At 52.2% G+C, this 23,809-nt stretch overlaps 9 protein-coding genes across 9 annotated transcripts; 6 read left to right on the top strand and 3 right to left on the bottom strand.

The window, feature by feature from the left end:
- Positions 1–893: 893 nt before the first annotated feature.
- Positions 894–1,394, top strand: AFUA_6G11990 (uncharacterized protein; the record flags this gene model as incomplete). Its single annotated transcript, XM_745985.1, has 2 exons — positions 894–1,031; positions 1,215–1,394. The coding sequence occupies 2 exons, from the start codon at positions 894–896 to the stop codon at positions 1,392–1,394; spliced, it is 318 nt and encodes a 105-aa protein (XP_751078.1).
- An 829-nt stretch (positions 1,395–2,223) lies between these two features.
- On the top strand, positions 2,224–2,858 carry AFUA_6G12000 (uncharacterized protein). The gene is made up of 2 exons (XM_745986.2): positions 2,224–2,537; positions 2,588–2,858. Exons 1-2 carry the CDS (start codon positions 2,315–2,317, stop codon positions 2,647–2,649), a joined length of 285 nt encoding a protein of 94 aa, XP_751079.1. The 5' UTR covers positions 2,224–2,314; the 3' UTR covers positions 2,650–2,858.
- A 1,461-nt stretch (positions 2,859–4,319) lies between these two features.
- On the bottom strand, positions 4,320–5,609 carry AFUA_6G12010 (glycosyl hydrolase family protein; the record flags this gene model as incomplete). The annotated part of the gene is made up of 1 exon (XM_745987.2): positions 4,320–5,609. One exon carries the CDS (start codon positions 5,607–5,609, stop codon positions 4,380–4,382), a length of 1,230 nt encoding a protein of 409 aa, XP_751080.1. The 3' UTR covers positions 4,320–4,379.
- A 326-nt stretch (positions 5,610–5,935) lies between these two features.
- On the top strand, positions 5,936–9,486 carry AFUA_6G12020 (uncharacterized protein). The gene is made up of 6 exons (XM_077805093.1): positions 5,936–5,990; positions 6,175–7,300; positions 7,420–7,683; positions 7,744–8,520; positions 8,625–8,951; positions 9,002–9,486. Exons 2-5 carry the CDS (start codon positions 6,338–6,340, stop codon positions 8,712–8,714), a joined length of 2,094 nt encoding a protein of 697 aa, XP_077661224.1. The 5' UTR covers positions 5,936–5,990; positions 6,175–6,337; the 3' UTR covers positions 8,715–8,951; positions 9,002–9,486.
- A 500-nt stretch (positions 9,487–9,986) lies between these two features.
- AFUA_6G12030 (putative rhamnosidase) lies at positions 9,987–10,685 on the bottom strand (the record flags this gene model as incomplete). The annotated part of the gene is made up of 1 exon (XM_745989.1): positions 9,987–10,685. One exon carries the CDS (start codon positions 10,683–10,685, stop codon positions 9,987–9,989), a length of 699 nt encoding a protein of 232 aa, XP_751082.1.
- Positions 10,686–10,836: 151 nt separating this feature from the next.
- On the top strand, positions 10,837–13,730 carry fmqE (MFS-type transporter fmqE). Its single transcript, XM_077805094.1, has 6 exons — positions 10,837–11,509; positions 11,584–11,960; positions 12,028–12,218; positions 12,280–12,771; positions 12,837–13,216; positions 13,278–13,730. Exons 1-5 carry the CDS (start codon positions 11,356–11,358, stop codon positions 13,201–13,203), a joined length of 1,581 nt encoding a protein of 526 aa, XP_077661225.1. The 5' UTR covers positions 10,837–11,355; the 3' UTR covers positions 13,204–13,216; positions 13,278–13,730.
- A 724-nt stretch (positions 13,731–14,454) lies between these two features.
- nrps11 (nonribosomal peptide synthetase fmqC) lies at positions 14,455–18,369 on the top strand (the record flags this gene model as incomplete). Its single annotated transcript, XM_745991.1, has 2 exons — positions 14,455–14,541; positions 14,974–18,369. 2 exons carry the CDS (start codon positions 14,455–14,457, stop codon positions 18,367–18,369), a joined length of 3,483 nt encoding a protein of 1,160 aa, XP_751084.1.
- Positions 18,370–18,769: 400 nt separating this feature from the next.
- fqzB (FAD-dependent monooxygenase fmqB) lies at positions 18,770–20,732 on the bottom strand (the record flags this gene model as incomplete). The annotated part of the gene is made up of 3 exons (XM_077805095.1): positions 19,531–20,732; positions 19,095–19,441; positions 18,770–19,034 (listed from the first exon to the last, which is right to left on the bottom strand). The coding sequence occupies exons 1-3, from the start codon at positions 20,134–20,136 to the stop codon at positions 18,770–18,772; spliced, it is 1,218 nt and encodes a 405-aa protein (XP_077661226.1). The 5' UTR covers positions 20,137–20,732.
- Positions 20,733–20,917: 185 nt separating this feature from the next.
- On the top strand, positions 20,918–22,959 carry fmqD (FAD-dependent monooxygenase fmqD). The gene is made up of 5 exons (XM_077805096.1): positions 20,918–21,225; positions 21,288–21,504; positions 21,589–21,977; positions 22,049–22,410; positions 22,536–22,959. Exons 1-5 carry the CDS (start codon positions 20,965–20,967, stop codon positions 22,786–22,788), a joined length of 1,482 nt encoding a protein of 493 aa, XP_077661227.1. The 5' UTR covers positions 20,918–20,964; the 3' UTR covers positions 22,789–22,959.
- Positions 22,960–23,809: the final 850 nt, after the last annotated feature.

Consider the following 23,809-nt stretch of genomic DNA (forward strand, 5'->3'; position numbering starts at 1 on the left):
TGACGGCGCAACGCGGCGAGTTCCTGTAACAGTCTCGTTGCCACTCTTCGGGGCTGACTATATTTTGCTAGGAATGGTGAGGAAACAAGGATATCCACTGGTTATTTGTGTAAGACATATACCTGGCTATCCATTGCTATCATTTATAACAGGCTAACCTGAAGATTATACAAGTTTTGTATATAATAACGAATATCGCACAATTTACAGAGTAGCCATATACACCAAGCCAATCAGCAGACCAAATTTATGTCATGTTCCAACAAGAAAAGGAGCCATGTGTCATGGAACAGAGTCGGTGACCTGCGTCAGACGCGTTGTCTCGCGTTGTTAGGAAGCTCCTCGTATCCGAACTCAAATGACGGGGTTCTGTCGCTCATTCGCTGTGGTACTTTCGTTGACCCCCAAACTTATGGATTCACCGCAATTATACGAAGTTGCTGCATCGATCTAGGTCTCTAGTTTCGAGTTTAGTCCGGTTCATACGGGTGATGTCTCGGCTTCTGGTGGGTTGCGTGGCATACTGAGGATAAACATGAGCCGAGAATACGAACTGTTGAGTTGTGATCCTGACGACGGTCTATGAAAGATGTGCAAAGCCACAGTTGATAGGCTCTCTAGAGGAACTTGAGCAGCAACATGAGACATAGTTTGCCAGTGCATGATACTACAAGCCTAATCTCGACCATTCATTGCTGGGGATAGATAGCATATGGCTTAATCTCCACCCTAAGGCGAATGATAATGTTGCCGATGACGTACATGAGCCATGCTTTATCTTTCACTGCCCCCTGTTGGCAGTAAATGGCGGAGGAGTAGATTTATTATGCTCTTCGCCTCCCTGTCCGAACCCTGGGCACGCGCTGAACTTGCTCAGGCCCTAACAGCCCAAGATGTCCACCGAAACCAGTGACGCAACTCAGGCCCAGCAGACCTGGAAGGCTCCCCCAGCAGGCTCTCCATGTTGGGTGGAGATTCCTGCACGGGATACCCAAAAACTCAAGGTCGGTTCACGGTTTTGCGGCGACTCTGTGGATTTTCGTCGGCTGTGTCGCAGGCTACTGGGCCCTGCTGACGATGTTCTCTGCGTAGGGATTTTACAGTGCCATTTTTCCGTCCTGGGAATGGAGGCCAGCCCAATCCGCTGAAGACCAAAGCAAAGTGCAGCACTATAGTTTCGTTGAACCGAAGGGTAAACCAACCTTGATGCACAGCTGGTCAAGCGCGCTGAAAGAGTCTCCCGTCTAGGATTGACCGGAGGCATCGTCCAGATGCCGGAGGGTTGCGCTCCAACAGAGCAGATCATGGGGAGTGGGATGACCGTGTACTACTTGGTCGACTCTCTTGACATGGTCAGTTCTTTGTCGAATACTTCAAGATTGATACCTTTATAGAGGTTTGGCAAGGCTGATTACATCAGGTGGAAAAGACAATTCACGAATGCGGTGGTGGCACCTGTCTACCCAAGACACCTGAGAGTTCTCATGGGTGGTTTATGAACTTCCGTGATCCTGAAGGGAACCGATTTGGTTGCTACGAAATTCGTCATAGCTAGAGAGCCTTCGAGGTCGTCGGAGCCGGTGTTTATCGAACTGAGCGGGTGTTTCTTTACTTTCCTGATATCTTCCGGGCCGTCCGGAGAGAAAGAATACTTGGCGACGCGGGGTAATGACAGCTCAAGTGGGTACAGTTCATCAATATCACCCGCCCTGAGATCCAAAGCGACGTGTGCCCTACCTGTAGCTTAAGTACGGCTGAGCAGACGGGAAGCTCTGTTTTCCACACCCTATGGTCGTATGTGCCAGAATTTACTGTGCTTTGGGTTATAGTCAACCTCTCTTCTGCTCCCTATGTACTATTAGGATGTTATACTACCGATATATCACACCTGAGCCCGAAATTTGCTACTATATGAATGACAACTACACACTCCACTTGCCAGATAATCTACTTACGGTTAGTCTACATCTGGAGGCCGCGTTCTCACGGCGTCTCCATAGAAACTCTGCCCTATCCTGAGATGGGATATAGCTACTATAAGAACAGCCATAAATGAAGAGTATATGGGGTGATGATATTACATTATGTCTTTACGTACTCGTCGTCCTACCTAGGATTAAGAATCTCGAATGGAAGATGTCATCATGACGATCGCGGCCTGGCCCGAATTCCTCACTATAATATATCCGCTTGTACCTCTCGTAGAGATCGTAATATATATTACCGCAAGAAACGCAAGAGAATCCCCACGCAGTGTCACCAATATCGACTTGCATTCAAGATCCTCACTTTGAAACGTACTGCAATCTCCAGGATGCCTAAGGCATATTTCGACCATGACCCTATAACCCTCCAAGAGGGAAGCCACATCGGCGCTGTGGTCGGTGACAAAACGATTGAGCCCGACGGAATGGAAATGGTTACTGGAGAAGTTGACCGGGTCATTATTCGTAAATCTTCGGATTCCACTCTGGAGCTCAAGTGTACGCAGGATGTTCGTTTTATGCCGGGAGAACAAGTGATATTACAGCAGCTGGGTAAGCTCTCCAGGATATACTCTGAGGAATAGTGATTGACTATTGCGCAGATCCCGTTAGTTACGCTGCGATCGGCATGAAGAGTGGAAAGGAAGTCGAGTTTAAGGAGTAAAAAGGTCCATGTCGTGCTGAAATAACTTGCCATTATGTATTATTGATGCTATCAGAACGAAGGGGAAATTGGCTCTGAATCTGGGACTTGGACATTATAACATTGTGTAAAATGAATACGACTCCACTACATATATCCCGCCGGCCATAATTAGTTAACTGAAGCCTTCGTCAAATATATTCTAAAAGGTGTATACCTGTGACTGAAGACGAACGAATGCTGCCTTCTCTGCTATGAAGGCAGAGCAATGGGCTGCCATGGGTCTGATTTTCAGGATCAACATTCAAACCACGGAAGACAAGACACCATTGCATGTCGCCACAGGGTGAATGGTGCAGCGTTGATTCCTGGGTATCTATATATCACTCAATTCTACATACGGTCCCCTCTGATATGAAGGACCCGCGGGAAACCATCTACTACTGAGAGAAAGCAGACGATGCTATACGGCTTCTCTTACGGTACGGGGCTTCGGTTGATGTTCGTGCGACGGAGAGCGGGAAGCCCAGTCGGATAAAGATACTTCTTCAACATGGAGCTGCCTCAAGCGGTTGATGACTGGGGATGGACGCCATTGCATTATGCTATTACCAGTGCATCGCCGGAGGCAGTAGACCTGCTTATTACGTGCGGCGTCGACCTGACGAAACAGGTCCCAGTGAAAATGATAAGCGAGCACCAGGAACAGATGGATGCAGATTATCTGCTTCGACTTACAAATGCAGGCCCTTATACAGGCCGGAGAATCACGTTGCGGCTGGAGGATGATGATAAGACCCTACTACAAGGAAGTAGACAAGAAATTCTGATGGAATCTCTAATATGAGCTATTCCCTGGTAGTTCTACTCTTTGTAGATGGTCCTGTTAGCGCCAGCCTATCGGCGCCATAGGCGCATATAAACGATCCAATGCCACCTTCCCACTAGCTGTTCCCTGAGCACGCGCGAGAACCGGGTTCGCTGTGGCGATTGCGCACAGGAATCCCAAGATGGTGGCGTTTGTGAGCACCCACGTACACGGGAGTAGGAAATGCCCCTGCATACGCATCCAGCTGTTTCAGTGCCTTTGCGCTTAACCAAATTCACCAAAACACATCATTACCTATGCTCCTACTAGTCTTCAGAGCACAGCGAACTCAACCCAACTAGAATTGTTATTACTGCCTTGACTAGCTAAGTGCTATGCTGAGTAGAAAGCCTAAGTGACCGTGCAAAGATCTCATCTCCTAAGACAAGGACTGTCCTCTGATCCTGCCGGGGCCTGGCAATACTAGAGAGACGTTCCTTGTGTATAAGACTATGACGCTGATGTGTCACGGTATGAGGTAAAAGAAAAGAAGAAGATGATGTTTCCTAGCGGGGCCTGCTTAAGCTCATGAACAACACCATGAAGGTCGAGCAATAATAGGCCGAGGCATGCACTATCAGGTCAGGATATGGAAAAGTCGCGGTGGACTCTCCAATAGGTAAAGGCAGCCGATGCAGCTGCTTTTTCATGGTCAGATGAGTGGGAAGCTACCTGGCACATGCGTATTGTCCTGGGTCCGGTGAGAATCAGATCGACACAACTCTCTCTTCAAGCAGTAAGTACACGGCAAAGGCCTTAATCACACTCAATGACGCTTGACCCCGTGTCTACCAACTACGAATGGCAAGGATCTAAAACAACTCGTTATAGAAAGTGTCTTCGATGAATACATATATACATGAGGTGGGAAAAGCAGCTGTATCTACCGTCCAGACCACACTAAACTGTGCTCAATCTCAAAGGGGGTCGAAAACGGTCCTACAAGAAGGCGATATGTTCCAGGCTCCAGCCGCCATTGTTTGGCATCCTCATCCCAGTAGCTGAATGCATGTTTCTTATTCAGGGAGATCGTCACTGTTTCTGACTCCCCGGGAAGTATCCATACTTTCGCATAACCCTTCAGCTCGCGAGCAGGACGCCACACCTTCGTGCTGTCTGGAGGAGATATATAGAGCTGGACAACCTCATGGCCGGGGTAGATACCAGTGTTCTTGACCCTGACCGAGATTTTCAGGTCAGAATCGCCGGCCTCCTCCGTCATCTTCTGGCCACTGACGGTGAGTCCCGAGTATTCGAAGGTAGTGTAAGACAACCCGTGGCCGAATTGCCACTGCGCAGTGCGCTGGGACTGAGGATGTCTGTATCCGATTTGAAGGCCTTCCTCATATTTGATTTCATACCCACGCTCTGTAAGTCGCGCTGGGAAGTTGTGGTAAGTGGGGACGTGCTCTTCATCGAATTTCTTAGGCCAGGTGGTCGCCAAGCGGCCGCTCGGGGTGGTTTTCCCAGTCAGAATATTCGCGATTGCCTGTCCGCCCTCCTGGCCGGGGAAGTGAGCATTGAGAATCGCGTCGACTTCATTCACAAATGGCGATACGTCGATCGGATTGCCGCAGTTAAGGACTAAAACGGTCTTCTTGGAAACTGCTGTGACAGCTCTGATGAGCCTTACCTGGGGTTCGGATATACTCATGGACTCAAGGTCGAAGCCCTCAGATTCGTATTGTTGATTTCGACCAGCAAATATGATGCTCACATCTGCTGAAAATGCAGCCTGGACGGCTTCGGCTATCGCAGCGCGCTCATCACTGAATTCCTCATAGCACAGCGTTGCACCGTGAGGAGTGGGTTCATAGTCATTTTCTCTCGGGATACGAGCCCGACTCAGAAGCCGCACCAAGTAAGGCTTTCCAGCCTCCATGAAAACGGAAGTGCGGTGTTCCAGGCGAGCGGGCTCGAAAAGAAAATCTTCCATTGTCACTTCATGTTGTTTTGGGACCGAAAGAACAGCTTTGCTCTCCACAAATAAAGAGAAACTCCCCGTAACGCGGGCGGCTAATGTGTGTGGGCCGGTTGTCTTGGGGGTAATGGTAGTTGAGATCTCGCAGCTGAAGCCCGGCTCCGTCAGACCGGGCTTCAAGTTTCGAACCATGGCGACCACCGGAGTCTTTGGTCACTATTGTTGATACTAACGATCCACCTTCCGCCTATATGTGCCCCATTGCTTCGAAATTCATTTCTGCCTCAGTTGAGACTGAAAGAGGCTTAGACTAGCATGCAGGTCGCTTCGCCAAAGGCAACGAGGCGCCAGTCAAGGTCGCATCGGAAACAACCCTCTGGTCCGTTCGTCTGTCATGCTTGTGGGAAGGTGTTCACACGAATTGAGAATTTGACTCGACATGCGGAGAATCGTATGTGCAGAAGGCCACTTCCGTAGCTCAGACTGGATCTCTGTGTACTGAAATACAATTGTGGTAGACAAAACTACCGCCAAATTTGTGTGCCATGTCTGCCAGAAACGGTTTACTCGAAGGTAGTTGGCCCGCCAGTTCCTGTGTTCTGTCCCTCCCGAACGATATATGTGTATGTTGTATCTGTGGTTGGCAAAGTGGCGACTCGACAAGATGCATCAATCTGCTTTCCTCCTGCATTCCTTGTATTCTGGATCTTGTAACGCATGTAATGACGAACGACTCGTCGCGCTGACCTTCTTCCAGCGACCTCTTGAAACGTCATTCAAAAATTCACGCCAAGAATGCGGGTCGCCAATACCTGTCCGATGCGCGTTTGCCAGACCCTGCGGGCAGTGTGGACTTTGGCAATGTTAATCAACAGCTTCAGCAGCCCCACCCTAGGGCTGAGGACATAGACGAATCCCATATGCATATCGTCCTTCGCTCGTCAGACTCGCGACATGCGCATTCTTTCGACTCCAGATATCCAGAAACGTTTAGCGCGATCCATGACACTACTCAGGATGTTGAGGTCAGCAGAGGCCTTATTGGTGGCCCCGACCAAGTGCAAGACTACAGAGCATCTTTGGACCCCAACGCATACTCATCGAGCAAGTCGATTACCCAAAGCAGTCCGAACTCTGACTCCCCATGGCCCTACGCCACTTATGGAATGTATGGAGAAGGCTGTCTAGATACGGATTTAGCCTGGATCCTCGACATCGGTTCGGTGGACTATCCCAGTCCTCAGAAAGATCATCACTTGGGCCTTGACAGCGTCCAAATTCAAGAATATCCGAGTAGGCATTCTGAGCGGTGCCTGCCTGGTGTCGTCTCCACCGTGGGCGACACAGCCTCGAGACATCGTAATGGTCAGGCATGCGATTATCCGGCTGACGACACCCAAAATGATTGGCCCGACGAGGATCCCGTTCCAGGAGCACCACCATCGTCTGAGATACCACCAACTGATATTCCCAGTCAGGAATCCTGGGTAGAGCCTGACCTCGTCAGGCTCTTCCAGGATCGTCTCAAAAACGTCAACTGGCAATTCCTGAGAATAACACCAGACGTGAGAGCTCGTATGTTGGCCACCTTGGCTGATAGTGCTTCGAATGAGCATGGACACTTGCCTCCAGATGAATCGAAGTTTCCTGTGCCAGAGGTGCTTGAGTATTTCCTTTCACTCTTTTTCGAATTCGTCCATCCTAGGTTCCCTGTTCTTCACAAACCGACGTTCAGTACGGCCACTGCGCCACCATACCTGCTGTTGGCGATCATGCTTCTGGGCTCCAGCCATTCTAGATCAAACCGAGGTAAATTCGTTGCTGTGTATCTACACCTGGCTACTACGGTGTTTATGAGGTTGCATGCCTTGAAGCCATCATTTGTAAGACACCCCTGGGCGTTTTCGGGTCGTGTGACATCCCAAACTCGTCGTCGCTGTCTCAGCTGCTTTACTGCTTAGTTCAGTTCCTGCCTCGCTAACCGGTTACTTACTGCGTCCAGCTACGCTCCGTGGAAAACATTTTGACGTTACTATTTCTCTGCGTCTCCGGTGCTTGGTCCGGACATAAGAGTGCGTTTGAGTTTGCAGAAGGGGCTCGTGGCATCCTCGTCACTGCGTGTCGTCGGTGCAGATTGCTTGATTGTCGTCAAAAGCCCCTTTTAACGGATGCAGGAGCCACGAGACCCATGCGAGTGAAGCTCCTGGACACTTGGACCTCCTGGATTCAGCTGGAGCAACGTAAGCGTCTGGGACTTGCCATATATGTGCGTCGCCGTCACTTGGTCTGGCTGAAAGGACTAATAGGACTAACACGAGGACCGTAGATGTTTGACCTTCAGTTTCCGGCATTATTCCACAACCAACCATACATTTCCAAGGGGGAAACTGTGAATCTGGTGTTACCTTGCGAAGCTGCATTCTGGGAAGCCAAGTCTCCTGAGGCGTGGAAAGTACTCCTTGGCCCCGCCGAAATACCCTCTGCCATGTATTTCATGGTTCCGTTGGATACCTGTCTTCTCTATCCGGAGATCAAACGCGATCCTCCTTACGCGCCTATCGACTCCTACAGTAAAATCATCCTCATGTACGCTCTGTTCTGCCACATTTTCAAATGGCGACAAAATATGAATATTGTTCTTCATTCGGCCTTCGTCCGAGCCCCGGAGAGCATCGGGCCAGCTGAAGGACTCGCTGACCGTCAACGATGGCTTCGTAATGGCCTCAAGGCCTGGCTCGATAACTACCACCACTCAAATGCCAGGGGGAACGGCTGCCAAGCTCCACCCGCAGGTCTCCTTTTGCACCATCTCGCAAACATATACTTGGACATCAATATTTCCGATCTCCATCTGTATGCCGGACGTTCGGGGTTGACGGAGTACATCCAGCTTGCTGAAGACGCGTTGAGAAGATGGTGTCAGAGCTCCGGTTCCAGACGTACGATTGAACGCGTCTATGAAATGCTTGATCTGGCTCGCCGGACCATTGAAGATGAAATGGCAGCTACGTGCGGCTTTGAGGTTTCAGTTGCATTGCTGACGGGTGGATTAATATGTTGGATGTACGATCGATTAGGTGGAGAAGCCCATTCAGGCGGTTGGGTACGTTATTGATATCTTGTTTTCCTGTGTCATTTGGTCCTAAATATTGCTTGATCAGATGGATAGGTCGTCGAGCAGGTTTCAGCTAACGGGAAGCTCAACAGGTGCAACAAGCAAGCCAAGCGCTTGAACGACTGGACAGCTGGGGTATTTGCACCAACTTTGCTCAAATATTGAGAAAATTCAGCCGCTGATAGATGACTATTCTGCCCGGACTGCTTCGGACACCTAATTTCGCGAGCAAGGAAAAATAATTATACGAATGTATATGCGCGCAACTGGTCGCCCACACTGGATATTGCAACCCCACAAGTTTTCTGGAGAGGCATTACTCTATGCAAGAGCCGGGAAGAACTTTTCCAGCGGCCAATCCAGGGTTAATTCCAGCTCAAACCTGTCCATCCATAAGTTTCTCCGCGCTACTACCACAGGTTCGAGATTATCGACACTCAATTCGCATTTCAACTAACATATTGCCTAGAAACGACAGCTACCCTTGATGTCGGATCACGAGCCTCCTACCCCTGCCTCTTCGGATGCATTGCAAAGCATCTAAGAAACTATTCGAGTTCATCCTCACCAGCTCATTGATCGGCAGGATAAGTGTCGGGGCATTAATAGATTACTCTATATCACCTTATTCTTCAGGAGGCTGTGGTCACAGTCCCAATGCTGGTGCTAGGTTGAGTGTAATGATAGGTATAGTCAGACTATCTAAGAGAATCTCTTGACGGCCGGAGTGAAGGAAGTGCGACCAAGATACCGGTACAGGTGATAGGAACGCTAGATTCAGTTGACCACGAGTGCCACAGTCGTACGATTCGCGCTGGGTAGACAACCAAGATAGTTGGGAGTTGCAACCGACTGTTCCACTGCAGGTAAATGCTGACCCAGTGTCAAAATCCGTGAAAGAAAGAAATACATTACAAGTCCGTGCCCCCAGAGCAAGATTAACTCTACCTCGCCAAGGGCACTGAAGACTTGGCGAATAATCCTTTGATAGGGGTTTTGGCTTGTCTATATAACGTAATTTCCCTTAGCCATGTGCCCACTGCTGGTTATCCCAAGATCCTCACAATGTACAAGTGAACGGGCAGCAGGACAGTATAGTATAGTATAGTACTCTACGAAGCGCAGATTATACATCATTTAACTCGAATACGTCGTCGATTTCCACAATAACTGAACAGACGTAAATCATCACAGAGTTGAGACACCCACGATCTACCATTCATGCGGCACAACTTCACCTTTGGGCAGTATGTCGTCCGGAGGTCTGAAGGGGGGCTGCAATGCTCTTACGGGCCATTCCTGAGGATGATAGTCGACTTCCCATGTTCTCTGCCCGGAACCAACAACAATCAAGTCCGCTGAGCCTGGTAAACGAACCTGACACTTTGTATTAGGCGGCACGACCACCTCCAGCCATAATCGTTGTTGCTTGCCCTCTCTCTTGATCTCCCATCTCAGACGGCAGTCCCCGTATACGCTCCGTCGTGCTTGCACAGAAACGCTAGGGATCCACAGAACCACCCCTCAGCCACATCCACGTCAATCTGGTTCTCCTGCCCAGCTAGCAATTGGGGTTCGATCTCGTACGTCTGGTAGGCCAAGCGTTCCTGGTACGAGGTCCATCCTGGCGCAAGAAGCTGGTCCCCAATCCGAAACCCATTGATGTGCGCCTCGTAGATGCCATGTGCCGTGATATACAGCCGTGCGCGCTTGGCAGCAGCACCCTCGGGCAGCACCAGCCGACGCCGAAATATGACCGGCCGATGCTTCCCCGGCACAGTCTCGGTGGGCTGACTCGGCTCAATCAACTGACACCCGCTCCAGTCGTCTGAGCGCAACAGGCCCGCCTCAATCACCAGCGGCGATGACCAGTCACTGCGTGAGTTGGCAGTGCCGGCAACTCGCACGCGGACTTCGACCCGCTCTCGCGACGACAACGGCCGGAACGGCCACGGTACGAGTCGAGATTGAGATGATTCGATAGTGACTGACGATAGGCGTCCATCGTCGTGTTTGGCCTCAACCTCGTAGCAGATCTGCTCCCAATTTCGGTCGTCGCCGGCGAAGCTCCAGGAAATGCGTGGCCGGTCTTCTCCAATACCGATGGTGTCCGGCTCGTGGTGCTCGGCCCATACCCGTGCAATGCGCACCATTTTTGTAAGTAACTCAGTATTTGACACGCACGATGCCGGTCCCTTTCAATGACCTGCATTGGATTAGCAGAACCATTTCAGTTCCCGTCTTGCACGTCAGTCCGAAAGCGTCGGCATATCCACCCACCACTTCACGTGGCTAACAGAGCAGACATTTGCGTCCACGTTGGTCCACCGTCCACTTATCTCGGCAATTCCGATCCAGCTCCACCAGACGCCGAGACTGGTGGATGGCTCATCGACAGGATTCATGTGTCGACATGGCGGAAAGCCGTTGACGCGCGAGTTCCATGGCACGGCCACATGGTCCGCTGAACCTCATGTCCTTGTCTATTGTACTTCGGTTCAATGAAGTACCGAAGTGGCCTCGCGTCCCCAAAGTGCGATAGGAAGTTCTCTCTCCCAGTGGGCCTCCACCAGACGAACAGAGCTTGCCGTCCACTTCCCCGGAAAATCGTCCACGGTGCCACAGATCTAACATTTCCTGTTCTGCAGGCTCGAGATGCGGGGATTGGCATGGGAAAATCTGGGGGTTGCATCAGGTTGACAGGGCTATATCATGCCATGATGACACGGCGGGTTTCTTGATATGTGATCGGTCTACCCTGTTGCGACAATCCTGCTATTATCTCAGTGGTCTGGTTGTAATTTCTGCAGAAGCATCGCCAACATGCCCGAAGACAAGGTCGAAGCCATCGAACATGTCGAATCCAGTCGCCATGATGCCACGGTCAACGAGAAGGCGATTGCGGACTTCCTGAACGCAGAGAAGGAGATGACGACCTGGCAGGCCGTCAGGGCGCATAGACGCTTGTTGCTCTTTGGTGAGGCCCTTCAGCATCGACTGCTGGCCGTCTGTTCTCCTGCACTGCAGCTGCTTACCGAGTCACACACCTAGCTATCCTCCCCTTCGTTTGTGCGAGTAACTATGGCTATGATACTGTCTCCAACGGTTCCAGTATTGCCATGCCGGCCTTTATTATGTCCTTTGGCGCCATGAATCATGCCACAGGGTCTATGTATCTGCCGTCTATCTGGACATCGCTCTGGACTTCCATGACCAACCTCGGCCAGGCCCTGGGCTCTCTGATAGCCGGGTTCCTTGCCGAGCGCATCGGTCGTCGCTGGACTGCCGTGTCACTCGCCATCCTTTCTATCGTGGGCACCTTCATTCTCGTCTTCTCCTCGACCAGGGGCATGTTATTAGTCGGCAAGACGATGAATGGAGCCGTGGTGGGAGGATTGATGGCGATTGGGACCACGTACGCCGCCGACGTACGACATTGACCCTTCTCTGACAACGTCGATCTGGAGAAATGCTAACAATGGTGCTGCTGGGTAGGTTGCTCCCATCAAACTCCGTGGTGCTCTCCTGCAGGCCATCGTCTTCTTCGGCGTGGCCATGCAGGGGGTGAGTTTGGGAATCGTGCGCGCCTTCATTCTCGACATGAGACCGCTTGCTTGGAAGATTGTCTTTGGCATCCAGTGGGCTTTTGCCACCTTAGTCTTGATTGCTGCTTTTCTCGTGCCCGAGTGAGTGTCCCTCGAACTTCTTCCTGGGCTGATGAGCCGCAACTAAGAACCCACTCGGTAGGTCTCCCGTCTTCTACGTGGCACACGGAAAGCATGATAAGGCCCAAAGCGCACTCCGGCGCTTACACGGCAGTTCCGACCAGTACCTCCACATCCGCTACGGGGCCATCGTCCACGCGCTCGACGAGGAGAGGAAACAGCAGTCTGAATCAGTGTCCTGGGCCGAGCTCTTCAAGGGCTGCAATCTCAAGCGGACCATCACTATTGGGTTCATCATGTTTAGCACCAGCGCCATTGGCGTGCCGTTCCTGACGCAGAATATCTATTTTCTCATCACGGTGGGCCTCAACGTGACCAGCGTTTTCGACATCGGGATCGGCGGGTTTTTCCTCGGCTGTCTCTTTGTGATGCTCGGCTGGCTCTCCAACGAAGGGATCGGTCGCCGGAGACTGTGGCTCTGGGGCTTAATCGGCAACTTCCTCTGCATGGTAACTATCGGTGCGTTGGGATTCAGCACCACGAAGGCGAGCCAGTTGGCAATTGCGGTAATCATGTCAGTTCTGCCACGCTCTAAACTACCCCGGAGAATTTATCTAAATGTCGTCTTTCTGCCTACAGGAACGTCCTCATCTCGTACGGTGTCTATGCCACGGTTGGTGTAGCCTGGACCATCTGCCCTGAGATCTCGTCCCACCGTCTTCGCCAATACTCGCAGTCGGTTGCCTTCATTGTTGGCGCCGTTGGCGGTTGGCTGTTCAATTTTATCACCCCGTACATGTATAATGTCGATTCGGGCAATCTGGGCGCGAAGACTGGCTTTGTGTATGCCGGGTTGACGGTGGTCGTTGCCGTTATCTCTTGGTTCCTCGTTCCCGAGACGGCAGGCCTCAGCGTCGAAGACATTGATAGGGCATATGAGATGGGAACCGCACCACGACACTTCAAGTCTGCCAAAGCGACAGTCAGTGCCGAGAGTGGACATTGATGGGCTACGTGATGTAAGGTCATCCGTCTATCAGCACACCCTTACCGAAGTTGACGTCGGAATATTTGGATTAGATTCTGCCTTGGATGCGCCTCTCGTCCTCCAGAGACTAATAGGATATGCGAACGAAGCTATATTCTCCTTGTTCATTGACCAACTTACGAGCGTTGACTTCTCGCTTCCAGAGTCGATGGGCTTGTAGCAGTATATACAGGATATCTGCCCACGGCTTCCGCCATCATGTGTCTGTTAACACCAATTTTATACTATAACTTCCCAGGTTATCTTCTTTCGTTACAATACAAGTCCCTCCAGTCAAGTGCATTTGCAAATCTGATCCTTACCTTCTGTTTGAGCGCCGTTGCCTTGATAGGTATCCTGCATGTGTGCGGCCACCAGGATCCAGCTACATGATATTGCAATTATGCACCTAAGCAACTATGTGTGTGTATCTAAGTAGTTAATGCACAGCGCAGCCCTTGCTGTATGTAGGTGCACGCCTAATGCAAATAGTCTAAACGCAAGGAAGTCCAGGCAGCCGCAAACGCCCCAGCCATCCGATGTCTCAGCTGTAGATTCAATTATTCCTTTATCTCTGTCTAATACCGCTAAATACAGGGATCTGCGGCACAGTAGTATAACTATGTCAGCTAAGCTAATGGAAGCTCTGTAGCCGGACTAACACTCTAGAGCGAGCCATCTCAGTAACCCTGCCATCATCGAAATAACCTGACTCAACCGTCGATTTAGATTATCGTGTATCTATTTGCCCTCAACAAGCATCGGTTCACCCCTACGCCTTCACAATAGACTGCATTTGCCGCTCCTCCAAGGGTTATCCCCCGTGAGGAGGTAAGAGGTGCGTGCCGCAAGGTGTACTCCGTATGGGGCATTTCGTCCTAAAAATATGTGGGGCCCGGGATGGCTGGCACATTGAAACATTCTCGATCTCAGTGGTACAGCAGCAAGATTCGTGGACTCCGGAGGGACCGGCCCAGGTGGCTGAATGACACGAGTCATATTGGCTCCACACCGACTTGGTGACTTATCGCGCACTGCGTCAGTTCCGGTATTCTGGTCTCATGAATAGCCCATGAAAGGTAATGTAGCCGCCTGTGGGATGCGCAACAGGATGGCTACTAGAGGTGACATCCACATGACATACTTTTTATGCAGTTACCTTGATGCTGCGTTGTCTTTCTCATTATGGCCCCCTTACTGCTAGAGGCGGAGACAACGACACTTGATCGAATGCCCGATCTCATCCAGACCAAATCGGTGGTCCTAGGCTACGGTGTAAAGATGGTTTTGGCTCCAGCGAAAGCAGCGAGGAGTCTTGTTTGTCCCTACGGGCGAGCCCACATGGAATATTTAACTGGTATTGGTCTCAAGCAAACTGGCGAGCTAACCGCTGAGTATCCCCTTGCATGATGCAACCCGTACAAAATCTGAATGGATACCAGGGTAGAATTGAGTGTATGGTCACAAACAGCAGCAGATACTTGAGTTGGCTGTGTGCCATGCGCTTGTGGATAACCCTAACAACAGCAGGAATGGCAGACTGCATCCATCCCCTTGCATAATATTGGCGCAAGACAGACTGGCGGAGGCAACGACTTTACGAGAGACAGAAGGGGACGTTATATTTATTTTAGAAGAAATGATTCACAAAGTAATATCCATCCCAAGCCTATCGTAGGGTGGAAGGTTTGTCCTTACACCGAGTCGATTTCAGTGCGCTCTACTCGTTGTCCTATGACTCCCAGTCAGTTAATACGAGAAGAAGCCGTCTGGAGATTCTCCCTGCCCAGAGTCTTGTCAACGCCTACGACAATGTTGGAGACGACGGAGCCAATTGCGCACGCCAGCGAGCTGGACAAACCCAGCATCGTTGTCACGAACACCGAGGTCGACAGCGAGGATAACACTTCCTCCGTTCTGGGCCGCTATATACCACAGAAATGCCTCCAGAACGCAAGGCTCGCAGCTGTAAACTCGTGTGTCAACGAGATCTTCGAGGCTCGCTTCCGGGAGCGGCCCGACGCCCCCGCGGTCTGTGCCTGGGATGGCAGCTACACTTACCGCGAGTTGAACGACAGATCATCCGCTCTTGCCCACAAACTCCGTCGCCGGGGTGTGCAAGCAGAGGTGTTGGTGGCACTCCTCTTTGAGAAATCTAAATTCAGCGTCGTTGCAATGCACGCTGTGATCAAGGCCGGCGGCGCGTTTCAACTGTGGGACCCATCCTTGCCTGTGGCTCGCTTGGGAGGAATGTTTGCTGAGTCAAAAGCGCACTTGGTGCTCGCATCGGCCGCAAATGCCCGACTGGCCGCTGAAATCAGTGAGAATGTGATGGTGGTGGACGAGTCCCTTGTTCCCCCCTGGGAGTCTGCACCGCTGAATCCTGGAACGCAACCGGAGAATGCGCTGTACTGCGTCTTCACTTCCGGCTCGACCGGCAAGCCCAAGGGGTTCTTGATGGATCACCGAGCGTTCTGCACCTGTGCACTCGGCGTCGGAGAATTACTCGGATTGAATGGAGCCTCCCGGCTTATTCAGTTCTCTGCGAACTCGTTTGATCTTGCGACGTTCGATCATATTCTTCCGTTCCTGTGCGGTGCATGCCTCTGCATCCCATCCGAGGAAGAGAGGAAAGGCGACCTTACTCGCGCATTCAACAGATACCGTGCTACCCATGCCGTACTCACGCCCACGGTGAGTCGTCTCCTGGAGCCCGAAAAGCTCACCACCTTGCAGGTATTGCTGCTAGCAGGTGAGGCGCCCAGCAGGGAAGATATCCGGCGTTGGGCCTCCACTGTCGGGCTGCTCAACGGTTACAGCCCTGCAGAAGCTGGATGCATCACTATTGTCAACCCGTCCTTGCAGGAGAGTCATCCGAGCAAGATCGGATTCCCCGTCAGCGTGGTACCCTGGGTAGTGGACCCAGACGACTGCAATCGACTAGTGCCGGCTGGAGAGGTAGGAGAGCTGGTACTGCAGGGACATACGTTGGCGCGAGGATACTTTGGACGCCCGGACCAAAGTAAAGCGGCCTTCATCCCGACGCCTGCATGGGTACGCCAATTTGGCTACGAGACCTATGGACGTCTGTACAGGACGGGAGACCTGGTTCGATTCGATGCCGAGGACGAGTCCCTGGTCTACATCGGCCGCAAGGATTCCCAGGTGAAGATCCGCGGTCAGCGACTGGAACTGGGTGAGGTTGAGCATGCGTTGCAGCAATTCTTTCCCCGGCCCCAGATAGTCGTGGTCGAGTTATTGACGGCCGAGGATAGGGAGCCAGCCTTGGTCGGGTTTGTCTACCAGCCTGGAAGCTCGCAACATATGCCAGCCCCGCCGCAGCACCAGGACAATAGTCTTTTCCTGGTGGCCGATGACCAGTTTTGCGCCGACGCCCAGAAAGCTCTGGCATCGCTGCGGGATATATTGCCCCCGTACATGATCCCATCCGATCTGCTGCGGATCTCCCATCTACCCATGGTACCGTCGGGAAAGACTGACCGTCGATTGATCCGGATGCGTGCGGTGGATCTGGCGCCCGAGGAGAGGAGAAAGTACAGCAGTGTGCTCGGTCAATCCCGGGACCAACCAGTAACCCAGCTGGAAGAGTCGCTGCTGGGGCTCTGGGCTACCTGCCTCAAGCTTCCTCCTTCGCAGATCGGTGTCCTGGATAATTTCTTCCACCTGGGCGGGGGCTCACTGGAAGCCATCCATCTCGCCGCGGAAGCCCGAAACATGGGGTTCGCGGAATTATCCTCAGCAGCTGTGTTCCAGTGTCCCACCATTCGGGAGATGGCAGGCATGTTGGACGGGGTGACGGCCTCTGTCCAAGAACAGGACCCCCGCGGCTGCACCTCCTTCCAGCTGGAGTCGTCACTGGTGGCTGAATTGCTGCGGAAAAGTCAATGCACGCTCGAGGACCTGCAAGAAGGGTTCCTACCCCTTACTCCCTTCCAAGAGAAAACCGCGAAGATGAAGCCGATGCACCTGTTGCTCGACATTCCCGGCATCGACCATTCGCGCCTCGAGGCCGCTTGGGCGCTCGTGCTAGAAAAACACATCAGTTTCCGATCCATCTACGTGGAGCACCAAGGCCGTGTCTACCAAGCTTTTCTGCGCCAACCTGACACGGTCTCTATTCCTATCAGATGGTGCGATGAACCAGTGCATGAATGTGCGGCAAGATTCTGCGAACAAGATGTGGATCTGATCCTGGATGGCCGCCCCTGGTGGAGCATGACCAGAATCAACAACAAGATCGACAGTGTTCTCGTGCTCCGACTGACCCATGCCCAATGGGATGCTCTAACCCTGGATGTGCTTTTCAAAGACTTTATGGCGGCCTACGAGAGTCGCGAACTCTCTCGGCGAGACCTGGAATTTCCCGCCTACATGCGGTTCCGTCTGAGACACAATGCGTCGCCGGCAACAGTCAGATTCTGGTCAACGTTCTTGCACGGTTCCCGGCTCACTCAGCCCCTGCTTCTCGATGGCGCCGCGGAGGTAGACCCAGGAAATGAGGCGATGGTCTTTGTGTCTCAGCAGATTCCGATGTTGACCCCTCCTCACGGGATTACCCTGGGTTCCGTATTTCGGGCCGCCTGGGCTTTCGTGCTGGCCCGCTACACCGGGCAAGAGGACGTGGTCTTTGGCGAGTTTGTTGAGGGTCGCTCCCTGCTGGTGAAAAGCGTGGAGAAGGTCACTGGCTGCGCAGCTGCGGAGACCCCCATGCGCATCGTCGTTTCGCCCACGGCATCGGTCCGCGACCTCCTCAAGCATTCCCAGGAGCAATACGTTGCGCGAATTCCGTACGAGACCTGCGAGCTGGAAGATATCGTGCCATCCAGCACCTCCTGGCCCACCGACACCACGTTCAACCATATCCTGGTCATACAGCATGAGCCAGTGCTTCCTCCTGTGGCTCTGGATGGGCGTCCATGCCCGCACCGGTGGGCCTTCCACGGACGGCTCGAGGACGTCTACGTCCAAATGGTGTTCGGCCCGGATACGCTGCACGTTGGAATGTCTGGTCCGGAGATCCGGCTGTCCAGGACCATTGCGACCCAGTTGGTTGAGAAGCTGGCGTCGACAATAACGCAATTCAATGACCGGCCAGAAGCTCTGTTATCTGAGATTACGGTGTGAGAAGGGACCTGAGATAGGTTTGTGGCAGCAGGGGCAGCGGTGTGTTTGTTACCTTGTCATCTTAGTAGAAGATAACCCAGAAATGTCAAGTAGACATCTATGGAGCAGCTGCCTCGTTCATCACCACCTTTGTAGAGGTCTGTGAAGCGGAGTTAGTAAAGACAGTCTGGTCGAGATCTAGCAGCACAAATATATCGCACTCATTATAGAAGGTAGCTACTAGACTTGAATTCCGTTTCTTTCCTGCGGGATGTAACCTTGGCTATTCTCGAATATTGAGGTACAAGTCAACAGCCAGGCACGCAAGATTGTCTAGGGCCGTCCGCGGTATGCTACGAAGAAATACAGGGCAAGTCGAGAAACAGCTTCAATTCTCAGTTCATCAACAGGACCCAACACATCACTCGGGACTATATGTGTCCTCCACCCGATAAGCTCCATCCGCTGGGATATTTCGAGGAATGTACTCCCCCTCGCCCCGGACAGCCCTCACGACGGTGTCAAAGACCTGATGGGTATATTCTCGGCAGTCATGGCCCAGAATCCATTCCGGATTGGGAAACGCAAAGACACTTGGGTCCTTCGCGACAGCCTCCCAGTCTGGCCAGAATAAGTGTTCCTGGAGGGTGGAGCTGCCCAGCTGGATCACGGTGGCGCGCGGATACCTAGAGTTTCCCGCCTCCATTAGCACGTTGTTCTCTTCAGTCAGGGTTGCTCGGATCTACCGGATCTTCTCTGCCACGCGTAGGGCCAGCGGAACGTTCTCCTTCCCCGCCAATTCGAGCGCTGTAGCGACCACCACTCCGTCTTCGATTGCCTGACTGCCTCCCTGGCCGACGACGGGAAAGTATGGGTGAGCGGCATCGCCAATGAGCATCACGCGTCCCCCGGCGGACACCCAGGTGTCCAGCGGCGGCCGATAGATGAGCGCGTGGTCTACCAGCTTCTCGGGCAAAGTATGGCGAATGACCGACGAGGGTCGAAGACGGCCAGGCCAAGGGCTGAGCGTTGCCAGCGCATCGTCAATGCTTGCTCGCCCTCCCGCCCAACTCTCGTGAGCATTGAATTTATCCTAGGAGGGTAGGGACAGGCGTCAGTGATGCGATCCAACTATGAAGAACAGCGCAAGGATTTGTGGCCGTTGGCTGGAGACTGCTGTACCGTATGCATGAGGGCCCAAGCCAGCTCCTGGCCCCTCTTCATCGTCATGATTGCCAGGTTGATCCCATCGCCGAACCAAACATACACCCGATCTTTCTCCCGAGTGCCCTGAAGCACCCAGCTCGCCTCCGGGTCCTTCGCCAGCTGCTCCGTGGTCATATGAGCGCGGAAATTGGCCCACCCCGAGTGTTGCTGGGTGTCGACCTGCCCGGTCAGCCACGCCCTTGCGGCACTGTGGACCCCGTCCGCGCAAATCACGCAGTCGGCGGCCAGGCGTTCCCGGTCATTCACAATGACTCCTGCGCGGCCGTCCTCTTCCCAGTACTTGGTGACACGGGATCCCAGTCGGATGTCGATCCCCAGCTTTCGCGCATGTTCGTAGAGGATGCTAATCAACCGCCCTCGGTTGGTGAACCACCCTTTCCCTCGCCCGGCCAGTTCATGTCGGACAATGAATCGATCGTGATGATCGAGCATCTCCGCATGCGTTGCGTTGGACAGATGAGGCTCGATCTCCTCGCAAAGCTGCTCGCCCCAGCTCTTGATCAAGCGGACCGCATTGGGCCCGATGACAATGGCGTCGCCCGCTGCCGCCGGCAATTTCATTAGCGAGTCCTACGGACAGTGAAATGGCGAGGGTGCAGAGCATGACTTACCGTCTTGCTTCACTTTCGTCACCTTCTCTAAGAGGATCACCGAATGTCCTCTGAGGTGGCTTTCGATTGCGGCGGTTAAGCCTCCGAAGCCCAATCCGACAACGATCACCGAGATCCCCGTCGGGGCCCGCGGAGTCGGTAGAGCAGTGTTGATTGTCATTGGAAGGGAATGCGGTCGAAACCAGGTTGGTGAAACAAATGGAATTCCGAACGGTCTCTCTATGTAGTGGACAAGGAGGATTCTCAAGGGCGATTTGAGTGCAGGCCCTCCTTTATCTGTTGTTACGGACGGGGGAGGCGTTTGTACTAACCGCGGTTACTCACCGTTTCCAATGAACATGTCTCTAGATCCTATCTGTTCATGGATATATTGACGCAAGGGGTGCCACCTATAATGTTTCGGTGCGATTCGTGAGACGACCCTCTCAAAGGTACGGGACGGTCCAATTGATGCTGGAGGTGATATGAGTAGTATCATAGTATTGGATATTCCAGTCCCTTTTATTGGTGATTAGTAGAAAGCCAATGTCCATTCAGTAAGAGAGCTCTGGCACGTCTTCCGGTAATAGATCAGTGTATTATTAGGATTCTATTTCGGTGACCCACCGGTATACGGTCCTATTAAACAGCAAGGGGTAAGAGACATTTGCTATGTCACTTGGCTGGGGAGTCTTGTATGGCATTCTTTCCCAAGAATTTCCCTTAAATTGTATCTGTCTCTCCTTCTTACTCCCAGCGAGTGCTTTTTGACTTTTGAGAACCATTCTTGAGATCAGCCATGCAGTACATCCCCTTCCTGATCTCGGGGCTGGTCCCTGTTGCGCTATCAAAGTCCCTTTTCGAAGCGACGAGCAACACCAGGATTGATGGGAATGATATCGCCGCCATCTTCGGTCCGGTCTTGACACCAGAGGCCCATATCTTCCTCCCCTCCGACGGTGACTACGACGATAATGTGATGGCTCGATGGTCGACATTCAACGACCCGTCCTACGTCGCCACTGTTAAGCCTGCGACGGAGACAGATGTCCAAGCAATTGTAAGCACATCTACCAAAGAAGCAAGAGATGCGGCGCCGGTGATGCTCAGAGAGAATATCAGGTTTCCACTGCTGCCTCGCACAATATAACTTTTTTCGCAACTGGTGGCGGACACGGCGTAAAGTTGAACTTTGGCAATGTGCAAAATGCCATAAATATCGAATTGAGCCTGCTTGACTTCATCGATCTGGACCTTGACAATGAGGTGGTCACCATCGGACCCGGGGTGGAAAATGCCCAGCTTTATGACCTTCTGTCCTCCGTGGGGAAAGAGACCGGTACAAACTCTTACATCTTTTTGCCCAGCACTCAGCTTGAGTTCCATGTATAAGCAGATACAGCTCACTAACGTTGCAATGTAGCACTAACTGGCGAGCGCTGCGTCAACACCATCGGCCCTACGCTTGGGGGAGGGTTGGGGCCCCTCTACGGCATTCGTGGCCCGCAGGTAGATTCTCTTGTGTCCGCTCGCTTGGTAACAGCTTCCGGGGATGTGATAACTGTCTCCAGGAGCGAGAATCGAGATCTCTTCTGGGCTATCAGGGGTGCTGGTGCGAACTTTGGTATCGTCACGTCGGCCACCTACAGGATCTACGACCAGACCAATGGTGGAATGGCTGTGTCCGCCCAGTTTGCCTTCGCGCCTGCCGTCAATCGCTCGGTATTCGATCTGATGGAATCCATGAATGATGAGTATCCCCCGGGGATGTCTGGGGGGATGATACTCAGCTATAATCATACAACCAACGAGGTAACTATCCTTCTGGGCTCCCCTTTGAGCTTCTCTTCTTGTCCTTGAGTGGTGATTTATATCCATGATAGCCCTCGGTCCAATGGAATCTCTTGTTCATGGGGTCCAATGAAGATGCCCAGCCGTGGCTCGACAAGATCCAGGCCCTGGGTCCGATCGACTCGAGTATCCGCAACGTCCCGTGGCATCGCAGGGATGAACCCGAAGTGCCATATTGTGAGAGAGGACAACACTATATCCTTTACAACCTGAACCTCAGAAGAACAGATGCAGCCACTTTGCAGTCCTACTTCGATAGCTTCGTCGACTTCTCCTCCAAAAACCCCTGGTTCGATTGCGATCTCATGTATGAACGGCAGGCGACCGACGCCGCGCTGGCAGTGCCTCTTAGCGAGAGGGGAGTAGGGCCATGGCGGGACAGTAAAATCAATGCGTAAGTCTCTGTATCCATTGATACCCCCGTCTACGTTCACCAGACATCAGAGAAGCAATGGCCCCTCTGCGGCATGGACCACGTTTAGTTGCTCATTCTCCACTAACGATTATATATCACTGCAGAAACTTTCTCGTGGTGACCCCTTCCGAAGAGTATGATGAAGCTGCTGATGCCTTCGTGCGACCATTTATGGATCGATTCCAGGCAGTCATGGGCTTCGACACTCTCCATGTGTACGTCAACGAGGCGCTGGGTGACGAAGGTCCCGCGTCATGGTATGGGGAGGAAAACCTCCCGAGACTTGTTGCGCTGAAACAACAATGGGACCCGGAAAATAAATTTGGTGCCGGGGCTCCGATTCCGTTGAGTCTGTAGCCCTTGGGATAAATTGGATTTCCATGGCCATGTTCTTAACCTTACGGCTAGCCGCTGAGCATACAGCTTTGGCTGTATCACTCACCAAGACCCATACTCGAGAGCAATAGAGAAAATCACCTTTTACCGAGATGTATGTGCCGAAATTTGTGTATGTGGACAGGGCAGGAGCTATAATGCCTGGCAAACGAGTAAATCCTACGCCTTTGCATAGTTCTCATGACGAGACGACTTCAACACTATGGCATTTGTGAGGTAGACTTGGATACAGTGTGATCACCAAGCGGGCCACCAAATCAGACTATCTAAGAACCGTTATACTCTAAAGGCAGGGCCTGACTCAAGGCGCGAGGTCCGCTCTAAAATAGCGCAGGGACAAACATTGCTCATTTCTGACCTTCTTTGAGGAAAGATAGATAGTGCTCTATCCTTCCAGATGCACATACGAGACTAAAGTTATGAATTCTAGACCAGAGTACATGTAACACTGCGGCAGGTTGGCTATCGCTGTGACAAGACATGCCTACTCGGGTGTCCAAAAACCAGGTCTCAATGGGGTTGCCCTACACCTAGCGACTGTTGCTTGAGATTGGCAACGCAGATAGGCTTGCAGATAGGCTGCAGTGAGGGGGAGCGGCGGCTGACGAAGCCAAGGGGACCAACTGCTATTCTCTCAGTTGATCCTCATGTTGGGAAGCAAGGAAAAGTATAGTCACATCTTACGGGGGTAATTCCTCCGGCATACAGCCCACGCAAAAGGGAGAGGACGATATTCTATTCAACAATAGCGGAGACTGAAAACATTTCCCTTTCATCGGGCTTCGCCCATTCTCGTATCTTTCCTGTACGATACAATCTCCAGGCGAGATTTAGAGATTTAGTGAAATTGGTCTCTGAGTGGATGTATGATTGTCAATGGATTTATCGTAGTCCTGCTCACTGGATCTTAGATCGGTCACCCTGTAAAACTCCAGCCAGAGCCCTCATTCGCAAATTTATACCGCTTTGCTAACGGCATGTG

Source organism: Aspergillus fumigatus, chromosome 6 (genome assembly GCF_000002655.1).
Source record: "Aspergillus fumigatus Af293 chromosome 6, whole genome shotgun sequence".
In the NCBI taxonomy this organism is placed as follows: domain Eukaryota; kingdom Fungi; phylum Ascomycota; class Eurotiomycetes; order Eurotiales; family Aspergillaceae; genus Aspergillus; species Aspergillus fumigatus.